This window comes from Oncorhynchus mykiss, chromosome 17, assembly GCF_013265735.2.
Source record: "Oncorhynchus mykiss isolate Arlee chromosome 17, USDA_OmykA_1.1, whole genome shotgun sequence".
Lineage (NCBI taxonomy): Eukaryota > Metazoa > Chordata > Actinopteri > Salmoniformes > Salmonidae > Oncorhynchus > Oncorhynchus mykiss.
The window spans coordinates 26,365,399-26,381,363 of record NC_048581.1 but is presented as its reverse complement, the minus strand read 5'-3'; the positions used below and the strand labels follow the sequence as shown (position 1 = coordinate 26,381,363).

Genomic DNA, 15,965 nt, shown 5'->3' with positions numbered 1-15,965 from the left:
AATAGCCCCCAACACTCAACTCAGCAAACTGGATGCAGTCTATCACAGTGCCGTCTGTTTTATCACCAAAGCCCCATATACTACCCACCACTGCGACCTGTATGCTCTCGTTGGCTGGCCCCCACTACATATCCGTCGCCAAACCCACTGGCTCCAGGTCATCTATAAGTCTTTGCTAGGTAAAGCTCCGCCTTATTTCAGCTCACTGGTCACCATAGCAACACCCACACGCTCCAGCAGGTATATTGCACTGGTCATTCCCAAAGCTAACACTTCCTCTGGCTGCCTTTCCTTCCAGTTCTCTGCTGCCAATGACTGGAACAAATTGCAAAAATCTCTTGAGTCTTTTATCTCCCTCTCTAACTTTAAGCATCAGCTGTCAGAGCAGCTTACCGATCACTGTACCTGTACACAGCCAATCTGTAAATAGCACACCCAACTACCTCATCCTCATAGTATTACTTACACTCTTGCTCTTTTGCACCCCAGTATCTCTACTTGCACATCATCATCTGCACATCTATCACTCCAGTGTTAATGCTAAATTGTAATTATTTTCGCCTCTAGGGCCTATTTATGGCCTACCTCCCTACTCTTCTACATTTGCACACACTGTACATAAATAGAAAAATCGTTATTTTATTTTATTGACTGTTTGTTTATGTGTAACTCTGTGTTGTTGTTTTTTTCACACTGCGTTGCTTTATCTTGGCCAGGTTGCAGTTGTAAATGTGAACTGGTTCTCAACTGGCCTACCTGGTTAAATAAAGACGAAATAAAATCAAATTAAAAAGAGCTGCAATGAGAGAATTTAAGCCACTTTTCATTTGTGGCCCATGGGATTCCTCCTGACACCATGCCTGGATCCAACCCCTCAAAAACTCAGGAACAATGCCTGGGCTGTCATTCATTCAATCTGCCAAGGTATTTTCAGGCAGGATGCCCCTTCTTGGTTGACTGATTTAACAGACTGGCTTCAATCAGGTCGGGGTCAAACCTCCACAACCTTCACCAGGGTCTTAACCACCTAAAGCACCTTTTCAACCTTTCAACCTTTTCAATGGCCAGGGCAGCCGGATGGGATGGCCACAGGAATGCCTGTCTGAAAAGGCCCATCCCTTAAGTTCCCCTTAATGAGGACCTTTAGACGCGCACCCCAACTGTCCGTCACACCGACTTTGCTTTATACATTATCCGCCTTGCCCTTAAATACCTGCTGGGCTGTCCATCATCCCCCCCCCCCTTCGCACCCTCTCTATCCTCACACCCTAAGCTCTTCTCTCTGATGGCTTGACCCCCCCCCACCCCCCCCCCCCCCCCCCCCCTTTGTTTGATCCTTTGACTTTCTTTCTTGAAAAGCTGGAGTAAGCTGTCCCTAGAATGCCCAGGAGCTGTAGGATTGTCCTGCGGGGATGCCTGGGCTTGGTGCTGGGTGTTGTAAATAAATATGGAGCTAGCTACTTGAGCTAGCTGAGTTCCCAAGTCCACCAGGGCCCAGGAGGCAGCATGAGCTTCTACTGTAGGATTGTAGACTACTGCACAGAGGATGGAACTCAACTCACCGTAATCTTTCTTGCAGTATTTCTTCATGTTGATCTTCAGTTTGCCTTTCGAAGCCTTGCAATAGGAGTCACAGTCTGAGAGAGAGAGAGAGAGAGAGAGAGAGAGAGAGAGAGAGGGGAAGCGGAGAGAGAGAGAGCGAAGGAGAGAGGAAGCAGAGAGAGAGAGAGCGAGGAAGCGGAGAGAGAGATCCACACTAGGTTAAAACAACTATAGAGGGAGCAACACAGACTGTGAAAAAAGACAAAAGTGACACCACATCTCCTTCAGAATTCCTTGCGCTACGCATCTGCCAGGTTCAATTGTGTCTTCCTCTAATAGGGCTTATGGAGCATTGAGAGGAGTGGTGGCCAATAGAAATGAGACAGACAAAAAGGGTCCCGCGGCTGCAGGCGACCGCCCCGGCCCTATAGCTCTGATGGGAGGACCTCTGGACTGCTGCTTATTGTGCCATCGCTTCAGAAAACCACTCAAATTAACTCCCCCAATCCCCATGCCGACCGCCACCCAACATCCCACTGTCAAAGTGCCAGTTTGGGAATGATTAAAGCCTGTAGAAGCACTCCCAGCCCCCCAACACCAATAGCCACGGGAAGTAGGGGTGCTGGAGATGCTGCATCGCCTCCTGATAAATGTAAATAGTTTTGCCTGAAATTATAGTACTCTTGGTTGAAAAATCCATCCCCATATACTACACCAGGGAGCATAATTTAGCTGCAGAATCTAAATAGCTTCTAAAAAATAGCTAAGTTTTATCACTTACAGTTGGGAAATCACTGTCGTCAAATATAGAACAAGACTAGCTGTTTGACTATTAAACTCATGGGTACACTAGCAATAGATGCCAGTCATGACCTAAATGGAAGCTGCCATCTATGGGTTATACATCTATGGTTGGTTGCGGCTGTCAGTTTGCCTTTTTCCAAATAGATGAATGGCTGAATGGATGAATGGCACAACAATGGGCCTCAGGATCTCGTCACGGTAGTGGTATGTATTTGAAATGCAATTGTGTTCATTGTCCTAAGCTAATACCTGCCCATACCTTAACCCCACCGCCACCATCTGTTCACAACGTTGACATCAGTAAACCGCTCGACGCCATCTGCCCGATACAATTGAAACTGTGATTCATCAGTGAAGAGCACACTTCTCCAGCGTGCCAGTGGCCATCGAAGGTGAGCATTTTTCCACTGAAATCGGTTACGATGCCGAACAGCAGTCGGGTCAAGACCCTGGTGAGGTCTACAAGCACACAGATGAGCTTCCCTGAGACGGTTCCTGTAAGTTTGTGCAGAAATTATTTGGTTGTGCAAACCCACTGTTTCATTAGCTGTCCAGGTGGCTGGTCTCAGACGATCCCGCAGGTGAAGAAGCCGGATGTAGAGGTCCTGTGCTGGCGTGGTTACACGTGGTCTGTGGTTGTGAGTCCGGTTGGATGTAATGCCAAATTCTCTAAAACGATGTTGGAGGCAGCTTATGGTAGAGAAATGAACATTTAATTCTCTGGTGGACGTTCCTGCAGTCAACATGCCAATTGCACACTCTCAAAACATGAGTAATCTGTGGCATTGTGTTGTGTCCCAAAACTCCTCATTTAAGAGTGGCCTTTATTGTCTTCCAGCACAAGGTGCACCTGTGTAATGATCATGCTGTTTAATCAGCTCCCTGATATGCCACACCTGTCAGGTGGATGGATTAACTTGGCAATGGAGAAATGCTCACTAAACAGGAATTGTAAGGACAGGCGCTGGGAGACGAGAAGCAGGAACAGGGAGTTAATATTTAATGAAGAAACACAGGAAACAAAACACGAACAGCGTCTGGACAAGGGACACATAACATTAGTGCTGACTCTGGAAATAAACTAAGGAAGTAGGGGAGGTAAATTAATAATGTGATGTAGTCCAGGTGAGTCCGATGAAGCGTTGATACGCGTAACGATGGCGACAGGTGTGTGTAATGATAAGCAGCCTGGCGACCTCGAGCGCCAGAGAGGGGGAGCAGAAGCAGGCGTGACAGGGATGTAAACCATTCTGCACACACATTTTGAGAGAAATAAGCTTTTGTGCATATGGAACATTTCTGGAATCTTTTATTTCAGCTCATGTAACAAGGGACCAACACTTTACATGTTGCATTTATATTTTTGATCAGTATAGTTTGTTGCTAGCGAACCTGGCAATATGACAACCGAATTCAAAAATACCAGTTGCTGAAAACAGCTGGTCAAACCAGAAACATCAGGTAGGATTTGACAGCATAGCGCCACGTGCATCATGACTGCAACAGTAGGGACCGGGAAAATGTATGCTCATCACTCACCACGTTAGGTCATCAGATGCTCCCAAAAATGTCTCTGCAAAAAATGCTACTGTAGCTAGAATACTTTTCCCCTGTTGACCCTGCATTTACAATGTATACAATTTCAGTATGTGTGGTTTTTGGTTTAGCTTTTTGTAACTTTGTAGCAAGTACGGTCTGCATGTGTCGGCGAATATTGCGTAATGATTGCAAGGTGTCCCCGATATCTTTTCCAACTGTCCCGTTATCTGGTTTTAATGTCCATTCTAGAATTCCCTTCTAACCAATCAGAAATTAGTACTCAACCATGCTGTGGATCCTTTTAATAATGTACAATCTGCGTGTGTGTATTTATATATATTCCTCCTAATAATGTACAATCTGTGTATATACAGTGCTTTGCGAAAGTATTCGGCCCCCTTGAACTTTGCGACCTTTTGCCACATTTCAGGCTTCAAACATAAAGATATAAAACTGTATTTTTTTGTGAAGAATCAACAACAAGTGGGACACAATCATGAAGTGGAACGACATTTATTGGATATTTCAAACTTTTTCAACAAATCAAAAACTGAAAAATTGGGCGTGCAAAATTATTCAGCCCCCTTAAGTTAATACTTTGTAGCGCCACCTTTTGCTGCGATTACAGCTGTAAGTCGCTTGGGGTATGTCTCTATCAGTTTTGCACATCGAGAAAAACAGCTCGAGCTCAGTGAGGTTGGATGGAGAGCATTTGTGAACAGCAGTTTTCAGTTCTTTCCACAGATTCTCGATTGGATTCAGGTCTGGACTTTGACTTGGCCATTCTAACACCTGGATATGTTTATTTTTGAACCATTCCATTGTAGATTTTGCTTTATGTTTTGGATCATTGTCTTGTTGGAAGACAAATCTCCGTCCCAGTCTCAGGTCTTTTGCAGACTCCATCAGGTTTTCTTCCAGAATGGTCCTGTATTTGGCTCCATCCATCTTCCCATCAATTTTAACCATCTTCCCTGTCCCTGCTGAAGAAAAGCAGGCCCAAACCATGATGCTGCCACCACCATGTTTGACAGTGGGCATGGTGTGTTCAGGGTGATGAGCTGTGTTGCTTTTACGCCCAATTTTTCACGCCCAATTTTTCACGCCCAATTTTTCACGCCCAATTTTTCAGTTTTTGATTTGTTAAAAAAGTTTGAAATATCCAATAAATGTCGTTCCACTTCATGATTGTGTCCCACTTGTTGTTGATTCTTCACAAAAAAATACAGTTTTATATCTTTATGTTTGAAGCCTGAAATGTGGTTAAAGGTCGCAAAGTTCAAGGGGGCCGAATACTTTCGCAAGGCACTGTACATCCAATGCTTTATTATTTATATATATATATATATATATATATATATATATATATATATATATATATATATATATATATATATATATTATATATATATAAAAATGTAATATATATATTTCTTAATAAAAAAAATATTAAGAAATATATATATATATTTCTTAATTTTTTTGCACCCCCAAATCAATACATCTTCCTGTGGCTATGCCAACTCTTGTCAACTCAACCGCTATGTCCCTCCAAACCCCACTTTTCAGACCCCCCACCGACTTACTTTCAGGCCCCCACCGACTTACCCCAACTCCCATTCCTTTTCAAGTCGCCCACCCAAACCCACCCTTCGAGACCCCCCCAGGGCCGTGTCAAGCTTTGGCATTTATTGCAATAGGGGAACCTAGGGGTGGTGGTCCCAGTGATGGGTGGGAGGAGGGGAGGTAGAGGGTCATAGTCACGACAAAGGGAGGTCAGGAAGGAAATTAGCGGCCCATGAAGCGTTAGCCAAAGCCCTTTCTGGTGTCCACTCCTCCACAGTGAACAAATAAATACCTGACACAGCTAGGGACCGGCCATGGGCCTCATTTATAACCATTGCGTAAATTTCAGACTAAATATCTGCATGTGCAATTTCTGAAAATAATACGTACATTTAAAAATATTTATATTTATTAACTTGGTGGATGACATACATATGCATGTTTCCCGTTATAAATCAGCCCGTCGTAAAACTGTTCACGTGAGAACGTGCATTATAACTCATGCATGGAAACAACCTGCATTCACCTTTTATGGTTTTACAATTAACTCATTTATTTGCTGTATAATCTGGAACTATTAGAATTCAAAAATAAATGTTATCAAATGTTTCTGGAGGTGTTGCCAGCATGTTTTAATCTTTTGCAGTAATTTATTCTGTGTTTGGCAAATGACTGTGACAGTTTCTGAAAGAAAAAACGATGGAAAATGAATTTAGACCTGTCAGCAGAACGTTTGAATCCAACAATGTTTTGTATCGACTTTTTCCCAGAATATTCCGGACTGTCGTGAATTCTGAAACATTGTCCTAGGGTAACATTTTGTATTATTACAGTATTACTGTACATGCATACTTCAACGTAAAAGGTCAAATATCTGTTCACCTGTGAAATTTGACTGTGTGTTATAATCTGCCCTGCCTGTGGGATCACATCGGCTACATCGGCTAAAACTGGAAACACAGTGTCTTCGGAAAGTATTCAGACAGTTAACTTTTTTGTTGTTATAGTAAAATAGATTAAATACCAAAAAATACTAAGCAATCTACAGACAATAACCCCATAATGACAAAGTGAAAAGAGGTTTTTAGAAAAATTTGCAAATGTATTAAAAATAAAAAACAGAAATACATTTACATAAGTACTCAGCCCCTTTGCTATGAGACTCGATGTTGAGCTCAGGTGCATCCTGTTTCCATTGATCATCCATGAGATGTTTCTACAACTTGATTGGAGTCCACCTGTGGGAAATTCAATTGATTGGACATGACTTGGAAAGACACACCCCTGTCTATATAAGGTCCCACGGTTGACAGTGCATGTCAGAGCAAAAACCAAGCCATGACGTTGAAGGAATTGTCCGTAGAGCTCCGAGACAGGATTGTGTCGAGGTACAGATCTGGGGAAGGGTAACAAAACATTTCTGCAGCATTGAAGGTCCCCAAGAACACAGTGGTCTCCATCATTCTTCAATGGAAGAAGTTTGGAACCACCAAGACTCTTCCCAGAGCTGGCAGCACGGCCAAACTGAGCAATCGGAGGAGAAGGGCCTTGGTCAGGGAGGTCACCAAGAACCTGATGGTCACTCTGACAGAGCTCTAGAGTTCCTCTGTGGAGATGGAAGAAACTTCCAGAAGGACAACCATCTCTGCAGCACTCCACCAATCAGGCCTTTATGGTAGGGTGGCCAGACGGAAGCCACTCCTCAGTAAAAGGCACATGACAGCCTGCTTGGAGTTTGCCAAAAGGCACCTAAAGACTCCCAGACCATGATAAACAAGATTCTCTGGTCTGATGAAACCAAGATTGAACTCTTTGGCCTGAATACCAATCGTCATGTCTGGAGGAAACCGGGCACAATCTTTACGGTGAAGCATGGTGGTGGCCGCATCATGCTGTGGGGATGTTTTTCAGCAGCATGGACTGGGAGACTAGTCAGGATTGAGGCAAAGATAAACAAGGCAAAGTACAGAGAGAACCTTGATGAAAACTGGCTCCAGAGTGCTCAAGACCTCAGACTGGGGCGAAGTTTCACCTTCCAACAGGACAACGACACTAAGCACACAGCCAAGACAACGCAGGAGTGGCTTCGGGACAGTCTCTGAATGTCCTTGAGTGGTCCAGCCAGAGCCTGGACTTGAACCTGATCGAACATCTCTGGAGAGACCTGAAAAAGAGCTGTGCAGCAGCGGTCCCCATCCAACCTGACAGAGCTTGAGAAGGCCTGCAGAGGAGAATGGGAGAAACTCCCCAAATACAGGTGTGCCAAGCTTGTAGCATCATACCCAAGAAGAATCGCTATGCTGTAATCGCTGCCAAAGGTGCTTCAACAAAGTACTGAGTAAAGGGTCTGAATACTTATGTAAATGTGGTATTTCAGTTTTTGAAGTTTTATAAATGAGCAAAAAATTCTAAAAACCTGTTTTTGCTTTGTCATTATGGGGTATTGTGTGTAGATTAATGAGGGGGGGGGGGGGGGGGGGGGGGAACTATTTAATACATTTTAGAATAGGGCTGTAACCTAACAGAATGTGGAAAAAATCAAGGGGTCTGAATACTTTCTGAAGGCACTGTACATAGCCTATCTATTTAGGCTAGGTACTGTACAGCATGTATAGAGCCATGTTATCATGGAATGCTCTGCCACCAGAGGTTACTCAGGCAAAAAGCAAGTTTAGCTTAAAAAAACAGAATCTATTTAGGCTACTAGTCCCAATTAAATGGGAGATGCATCGTAATTTGTTGTATGGCTACATAGGGAAAATGACCCGATCATGGCTAGAAAATAGGAGGAATTTATTCTGCTGCGGTCATGAAAATAACCCCAGGCCTACATGCAATACCTCGTCATGTCAAAGTGGAATTGTGTTTTTAGAAATGTTTACAAATGAAATAAAAATGAAAAGTTGAAATGTCTTGAGTCAATTAGTATTCAACCCCTTAGTTATAGCAAGCCTACATAAATTCATGAGTAGAAATGTGATTAACAAGTCACAGAATACGTTGCATGGACTCACAATGTGTCCAATAATAATGTTTAACATGATTTGAATGACTACCTCAACTTTGTACCCCACACATACAATGATCTATAAGGTCCCTCAGTCGAACAGTACATTTCATACACAGATTCAACCACAAAGACCAGGGAGGTTTTCCAATGCCTTGCAAAGAAGGGCACATATTGGTAGATGAGTAAACAAATACAATAAACAGACATTGAATATACCTTTGAGCATGGTGAAGTTATTAATTACACTTTGGACTGTATATCAATACACTCAGTCACTACAAAGATACAGGCGTCCTTCCTAACTCATTTGCCGGAGAGGAAGGAAACCGCTCAAGGATTTCACCATGACTTCAAAACAGCTACAAAGTTGAATGGCTGTGATAGGAGAAAACAGAGGATGTAGTTACTCCACAATACTAATCTAATTGACAGAGTGGCAAGAAGGAAGCCTATAGAGAATACAAATATTCCAAAACATGCATCCTGTATGCAACAAGTCACAAAAGTAATGCTGCAAAAAATGTGGCAATGAAATAAACTTTTTGTCCTGAATACAAAGTGTTATGTTTGGGGCATTTCCAACACATCACTGAGTACCACTCTTCATATTTTCAAGCATGGTGGTTGCTGCATCATGTTATGGGTATGCTTGTTATCAGCAAGGACTAAGAAACGGAATAGAGCCAAGCACAGGCAAAATCCTAACGGAATACCTGGTTCAGTCTGCTTTCCAACAGACACTGGGAGACAAATTCACATTTCAGCATGACAATAAAATTAAATAGTTGCTTACCAAGACAATATTGAATGTTCCTGAGTGGCCTAGTTACAGTTTTGACTTAAATCAGCTTGAAAATCTATAGCAAGACTTGAAATTGGCTGTCTAGCAATGATCAAACTTGACATCTTTTTAAAGAATAATCGGCAAATGTTGCACAATTCAGGTGTGGAAGCTCTTAGAGACTTACCCAGAAAGACTCACAGCTGTAATCACTGCCAAAGGTGATTCTAACATGTATTGACTTATGGGTGTGAATACTTATGTAACTTAGTTATTTCTGTATTTAATTTTCAATACATTTGCAAAAAATTCTAAAGACATGTTTTCACTTTGCAATCCATTTGAATTCAGGCTGTAACACAATGAATGTGGAATAAGTCAAGAGGTATGACTACTTTCTGGTTCTGTATATCAAATTATTTTAGATTCCAAAAATAAAATACATTGATTTCACTCTTCTCACTAATGGCAAATGGCAGCATCTTGTTGTTATGTTTTCCAGTTTTTTTGTGGGGGTTTTGGGGGAAAATCATGTCATCATATCCCTGATTTTGCACACAATACTTGCATGTTTGCAATACAATACTTCAACCACTAGAAAAGGTTGTTCTGTTTTTATAAATTGCAACTTTTACGGGAAAATGGGAGCAGGCATGTGTAGGGGAATATTTTATATGTACACAGCATTTATAAATGAGGCCCCTGAACTGTACTGTGCTGGCTCAGATATTTAGTTTATTCCAACACAGTTTTAGCAACTATGGTAGATGCATCAGGCCAGAGTAGTACTGCTTGCCTTGACTCAGTTCGGTTAGGTAATGTGTACAGGTTTGTGATGAATTACTGGGACTTTAAGTGTGTATCCACACAGCCCACTTCTCTGAGTTAACCTTGACAGAAAAGGTGCCTAGGCTTTCCTGATTGCCCCACGCTCCGCTGCCACACCGCCAGTCACCTTCAGTAAAGAGTGCATGACGCGATGCCAAACATAGGAATTCAAATTTTTTGTTTGCCTTTTTTCACTCTCTGACACAAATTGGATCCAGAGTACTGTATCGGCACAGTTCCCTCAACTCTCCTCTGAAAAGGTTTTAATCGTGCTATCTTTTCACAAAGTGAGACATGAAGGGAGAGAGAGGGAGGGAGTGAGAGGGAAGGATGAGTAGGGGAGGGGGTGATGTGTTAAGCAGGGTGATGGGCTGGTAGGAGGAAGGATAAGACCTTCAGCCAGCCTGAATATGAACAAACTTCATTGTTGTGACCAGGTCCATGCTCCATGCCTGCCTTATACTTCCCTTTCTATTCTGGGTGAATGAGGTTGCCTGGGTAACGCTGAAACGAGGAAAAATGCACCCAAAGTAGAGGAGGGTGGGAGAGTGGCTGGGGGGACACTAGAAGAGGACGAAGTTGGTTGGCGGGGTGAGGGGTTTCAAGTAAACCCAAAATCGTCTCAGCTGATGGGGTTGGAGAAGGTAGTTGTGAGGGGGAAAATGGCACAGTAGATGAAATTGAGTCTATACTAGGCATAGCGGCGCCTGATTTCCATGTAAATGACGACCCGGGCCCGTGGAAATGGCTGCTTTTGCTTTCCCATAAACCCCCTTGATGGCATCATGATACTTTCCTTTGATAGCGCTCGTTGGCCATTAGTGTACTCCTGAGACGAGCACCCCCAGATCCCCATACAGGACCAGGCAGTCCCCCACCGCGAGGACAAATGTACCCTTTGTGTGGGACACTCTAGTCAGGGGAAGTGGAATGAGTCCAGGGGCGCTGAGCTCTGTGTACCTCCCCTCCGCGCCTCCTCTCTCCATCCCCTCTCTACGCTCTCTTACTGGGAGGTGTCGTTCCCTTTGTTTCTCGGTTGTTTGAGCGAGGAAGGAGAAACGCTGAGAGACGCTCCTTTGCCGCCTGGATGTGTCTGTGCTTCTTTAGCAGTGGGAGAGATTGATTGACACCCTCTTACAGTCTTTAAGTCCTAGGCACATTTTTCAGACTTTTATCTACATGGATAAAAGTAGCGCAAAGACCTAGACAGGACCCAGTGACAGGGACCTGCTTAGCTGGAACAAAGAGGTGTAAATAGGGGCATGGGGGAGGCCTTTCTCCTCCCTACTTCTTTCTTCTCCGTGAACAAGACTGATTGAGAGACAAATTGTGGCAAATAAAGCATGTAATTAGATTATAGCCACAGTGCCTGGGCTGTTGGGCTGCTGGGATCATTGCAGTAGGGCTGGACCCTGTCCAAAGAGAGTTTTCTTAATTGTTTTCTTTCTTTCTTTTTCTTTGTTTCTTCATTTCTTTCTTCTCTCTGGCCGTGTCCAGTGTTGTAGTCCTTGAGACCGCTCTCGATACCAAATATTGAGTGTCTCGGTCTTGTCTCTGTGTAAGGAAGAACAAACTGCTCTTCTGAAATATGAACACAGAACATTTTGAACTCTTATCGTGGCGATATGACACTATTACAGTCATGGTCTTGAATTGGACTTGCATTTGTCTGGTCTCGGTCTTGACTTGGTCTTGACTCGGTCTTGACTCGGTCTCGCCCCCCACCAGCCTCGGACTCGATTTGCTCCAGTCTTGGTCTTGACTCGGTCTCGCCCCCCTCCAGTCTCGGACTCGATTTGCTCCGGTCTTGGTCTTGACTCGGTCTCGCCCCCCTCCAGTCTCGGACTCGATTTGCTCCGGTCTTGGTCTTGACTCGGTCTCGCCCCCCTCCAGTCTCGGACTCGATTTGCTCCGGTCTTGGTCTTGACTCGGTCTTGACTCGGTCTCGCCCCCCTCCAGTCTCGGACTCGATTTGCTCCGTCTTGGTCTTGACTCGGTCTCGCCAGCCTCGGACTCGATTTGCTCCGGTCTTGGTCTTGACTCGGTCTCGCTTTAGATGTTCTCAAACACAACACTGGCCGTGTCCAAATACCCATAATTGCGTTCTAAACAGTAGGAATGTTGGTATTTTTGGTATGTGAAAATAGAACGTTGTATAGTATGTTAAAAAAAATGGTATGCCGTGTCATACTCGTTTCGGCTTTTCATCTACTACAAATTTGCTGCGTGCTATTGAGGAAGAGAATCCTCTTTTCAGATCCAGACGTGTTTGACAGCAGCTGATAGTGAGACCTGCTGCACCATAATGATCCTCTTTTCAGATCCAGACGTGTATGACAGCAGCTGATAGTGAGACCTGCTGCACCATAATGATCCTCTTTTCAGATCCAGACGTGTTTGACAGCAGCTGATAGTGAGACCTGCTGCACCATAATGATCCTCTTTTCAGATCCAGACGTGTATGACAGCAGCTGATAGTGAGACCTGCTGCACCATAATGATCCTCTTTTCAGATCCAGACGTGTTTGACAGCAGCTGATAGTGAGACCTGCTGCACCATAATGATCCTCTTTTCAGATCCAGACGTGTATGACAGCAGTTGATAGTGAGACCTGCTGCACCATAATGATCCTCTTTTCAGATCCAGACGTGTATGACAGCAGCTGATAGTGAGACCTGCTGCACCATAATGATCCTCTTTTCAGATCCAGACGTGTTTGACAGCAGCTGATAGTGAGACCTGCTGCACCATAATGATCCTCTTTTCAGATCCAGACGTGTTTGACAGCAGCTGATAGTGAGACCTGCTGCACCATGATGAATGGCGGGAAACGGTGCAGTTTCACATCAGATGACGTATGGGTGAGTCTAGTATGGTGATATCTGTTGCTTATTGAATAGATTTTTACTAAACAGTACATTCTAAATAGTATGTAGTATGGTTAGTACACAGTATGCAGTTTTTGTAAGTAGTAGGCAGGACAGGTTTCGTACACGGCCTCTTTCTCTCTCTTTCATTCATTCATTCTTTCATCCTCCTGAAGTAAGAGAAAAGTTGTTTTCGATCCCAGTGAGCAACAGAGCTGGGAAGCGACAGAGCTGGGTAACAACAGAGCGAAAGCATCTATTTATGATTCATGACATGATGGTTTTGTGGGTTGTTTGTTTTGGGCGGCATGTTCTGTGGAACCAATCTGAAAACAAGAGTGTGGTCATCCCTATTACTGCCATTGAGTTTCAGTGGAGTCAGTGGGCAATGATGCTGGCTCCATCCCAACATGCAGACAACAGAAGACAGTGAGAGAGGCAGATGCCAATGTGTTCATGTTGTGAGAGCCAGGCTGAGATTGCCAAGCCATAAATCATATTGTGGGTTTGGTATTGATGATGATGACACGCCAATACAATGCTATTACGATGCTATCTTCTCCCCGTTCTCTCCCTCTCCCTCGGGTCAACGTTTCTCTCTCTCGCTCTCTCTCTCTCCTCTCTCTCTCGCTCATATTAAACTAGGAGCAGGTAATAAAATCCCATGACACAACACTAAAGCCCAGTGAGGCAGCAGAGAGTATTAACAGGGTGTGTAGCGTGGATCCAGAGAGAGACTCATGTCCCAAATATCCAGGGAGGGTCTCACTGCAAATCCTGAACCATTCCAGCCACAGAAAAACCCCCACATCTTTCTTATCATCATCATCGTGACCCATATCCTGGATCATGTTCATAAGGGCACACCGTCCCAAAACGTTTTGTAACCGAAAACGAACGCTTCTCATTGGATGACTTTCGACAGTAACTCCCCGTTTTATAACGATTATGACTGTTTTTCTTCCATTTCGTGCCTAATAAATACCACCCTGGTTGTGGTCACTGGTTGATATTATGGTGGTCAGCTCAGCTGTTATAATCTCCTCCACATTCCGTTGCTCTACAGACATCTCTGTCAGGCGAGGACCAATGGGGAGTGACTACTCACACTATCCGTGACCTAACCGCACAATATGTGTTTTGTCTGTGCCTTGCCGTCCGAGATATTCGCCATGCATTCCACCCCTCCATGTACTCAGGGAGGTGGGGAACCCAGAACACATCGTTGGAGACAAATGAATACCCCCCCACCACCACCACCACCACCACCACTTCCCTCAACCGACTCCGATGGGGTTGGGGTAGGGGGGAGGCACCTGCTGCACAGCTGTCCAGCCTCGCCTATAATCAGCCCACCCCAAGCATGCCAGTTTCTCTTCCTTTAGTCCTACCTTACAAACCAAAGTAGCAATAATGTCATGACTCGTCACTTAAAGTCTCTCCATCTAGATAAAACAATGTATATACCTGCATCTGTCTGTATGTCTCTCTCTCCAACACTTTACATGTTGCGTTCATATTTTTGTTCAATGTATACATTTAAAGTGTTGGTTTCATGAGCTGAAATAAGCACAAAAACAGAGATGAGATCCTGAGGCCCATTGTCGTGCCATTCATCCGCCGCCATCACCTCATGTTTCAGCATGATAATGTACATCCCCATGTCGCAAGGGTCTGTACACTATTCCTTGAAGCTGAAAATGTCCCAGTTCCTCCATGGCCTGCATACTCACCAGACATGTCACCCATTGAGCATATGTGGGGTGCTCTGGATCGACGTGTTCGACAATGTGTTACAGATTCCGCCAATATCCACAACTTCACACAGCCGTTGAAGAGGAGTGGGACAACATTCCACAGGCCACAATCAACAGCCTGGTCAACTCTATGAGAAGGAGATGTGTGGTGCTGCATGAGGTAAATGGTGTTCACACCAGACACTGACTGGATTTCTGATCCACGCCACTACCTTTTTTTTTAAGCTGTCTGTGACCAACAAATGCATATCTGTATTCCCAGTCATGTGAAATCCATAGATTAGGGCCCAATTAATTTATTTCAATTGAAAGATTTCGTTACATGAACTGTAACTCAGTAAAAATCTTTGAAATTTTGCACGTTATATATTTTTTCAGTATATATATGCTTCTCTAACGACATAGGCACACATTTAGGGGGCTGGTGGTGAGGCCCTGGTAAGAACAACCACATCTGTCACCAATCATGTATTGGATGAGATCCCATTTGTCCACGTACCAAGCTATCCAGTGGTTAGCTCAGTCCAGACCCAGTAATGTGTGAAACTATGTATCCTCTGGTTTGGAAGCCTGGGTGGTCCCGCCGGACCTCTGTCCGTCTACCCAGGAATCTGACGTGACCGATGCAACCTGTCAGTCAAAGTGCCCCACCTTGCAATCTGCTTGATTTCAACATCTCCCATTTCTATAGAATGTTCATAGTTTGTCGCACCCATTCAAGTTGTATGTACAGGAATTACCCCAGGTGATTACGTTATACGGAGTTACGTGGTCAGTATCATTATACGTTTCCTCTATAATGATGTTTACATTGGTCCGATGACACAGTTTAATCAATAGGATTATAACGGGAGTTATTTAGCTCTTATTCCGCAAGGACACCTACGCGTTAATGCTCACTCAAATGCAGAGAATCAGGGACGACGGAACTAGCGAGAACTATGGCAAATTATAAAGTGATGTCGAAAATCGAGAGTTCTTGACCAGCCAGTGATTCACTTGCCTTTTGAAAACCTCTGTGTTCACTGTTCAGGATACAATACATGGGAACCCACAGTTTGTTTAGTTCAGCCAGGGAAGGATGCGAAGGATATAATGTTGCTCCCAGACCAGGGAGGGGATGATGTGTGTCTATTTGTCAATAACAGCTGGTGCCCAATGTCTAATATTAAGGTAGTCTTGAGGTATTGCTCGCCTGATGTAGAGTACCTCATGATAAGCTGTAGACGACACTATCTACCATGAGAGTTTTCATCCATATTTTTCGTAG

The 15,965-nt window shown here is 44.0% G+C and overlaps 1 protein-coding gene across 2 annotated transcripts in view; it reads right to left on the bottom strand.

Moving 5' to 3' along the window:
* The window catches only part of LOC118940367 (netrin-1), a 114,097-nt gene that overhangs the window by 5,904 nt on the left and 92,228 nt on the right, over positions 1-15,965 (bottom strand). For both annotated transcript variants that reach the window (XM_036949489.1, XM_036949490.1), the window contains one exon: positions 1,563-1,637. In XM_036949489.1, the coding sequence (XP_036805384.1) occupies positions 1,563-1,637 (75 nt within the window). The remainder of the gene's footprint in view (positions 1-1,562; positions 1,638-15,965) is intronic.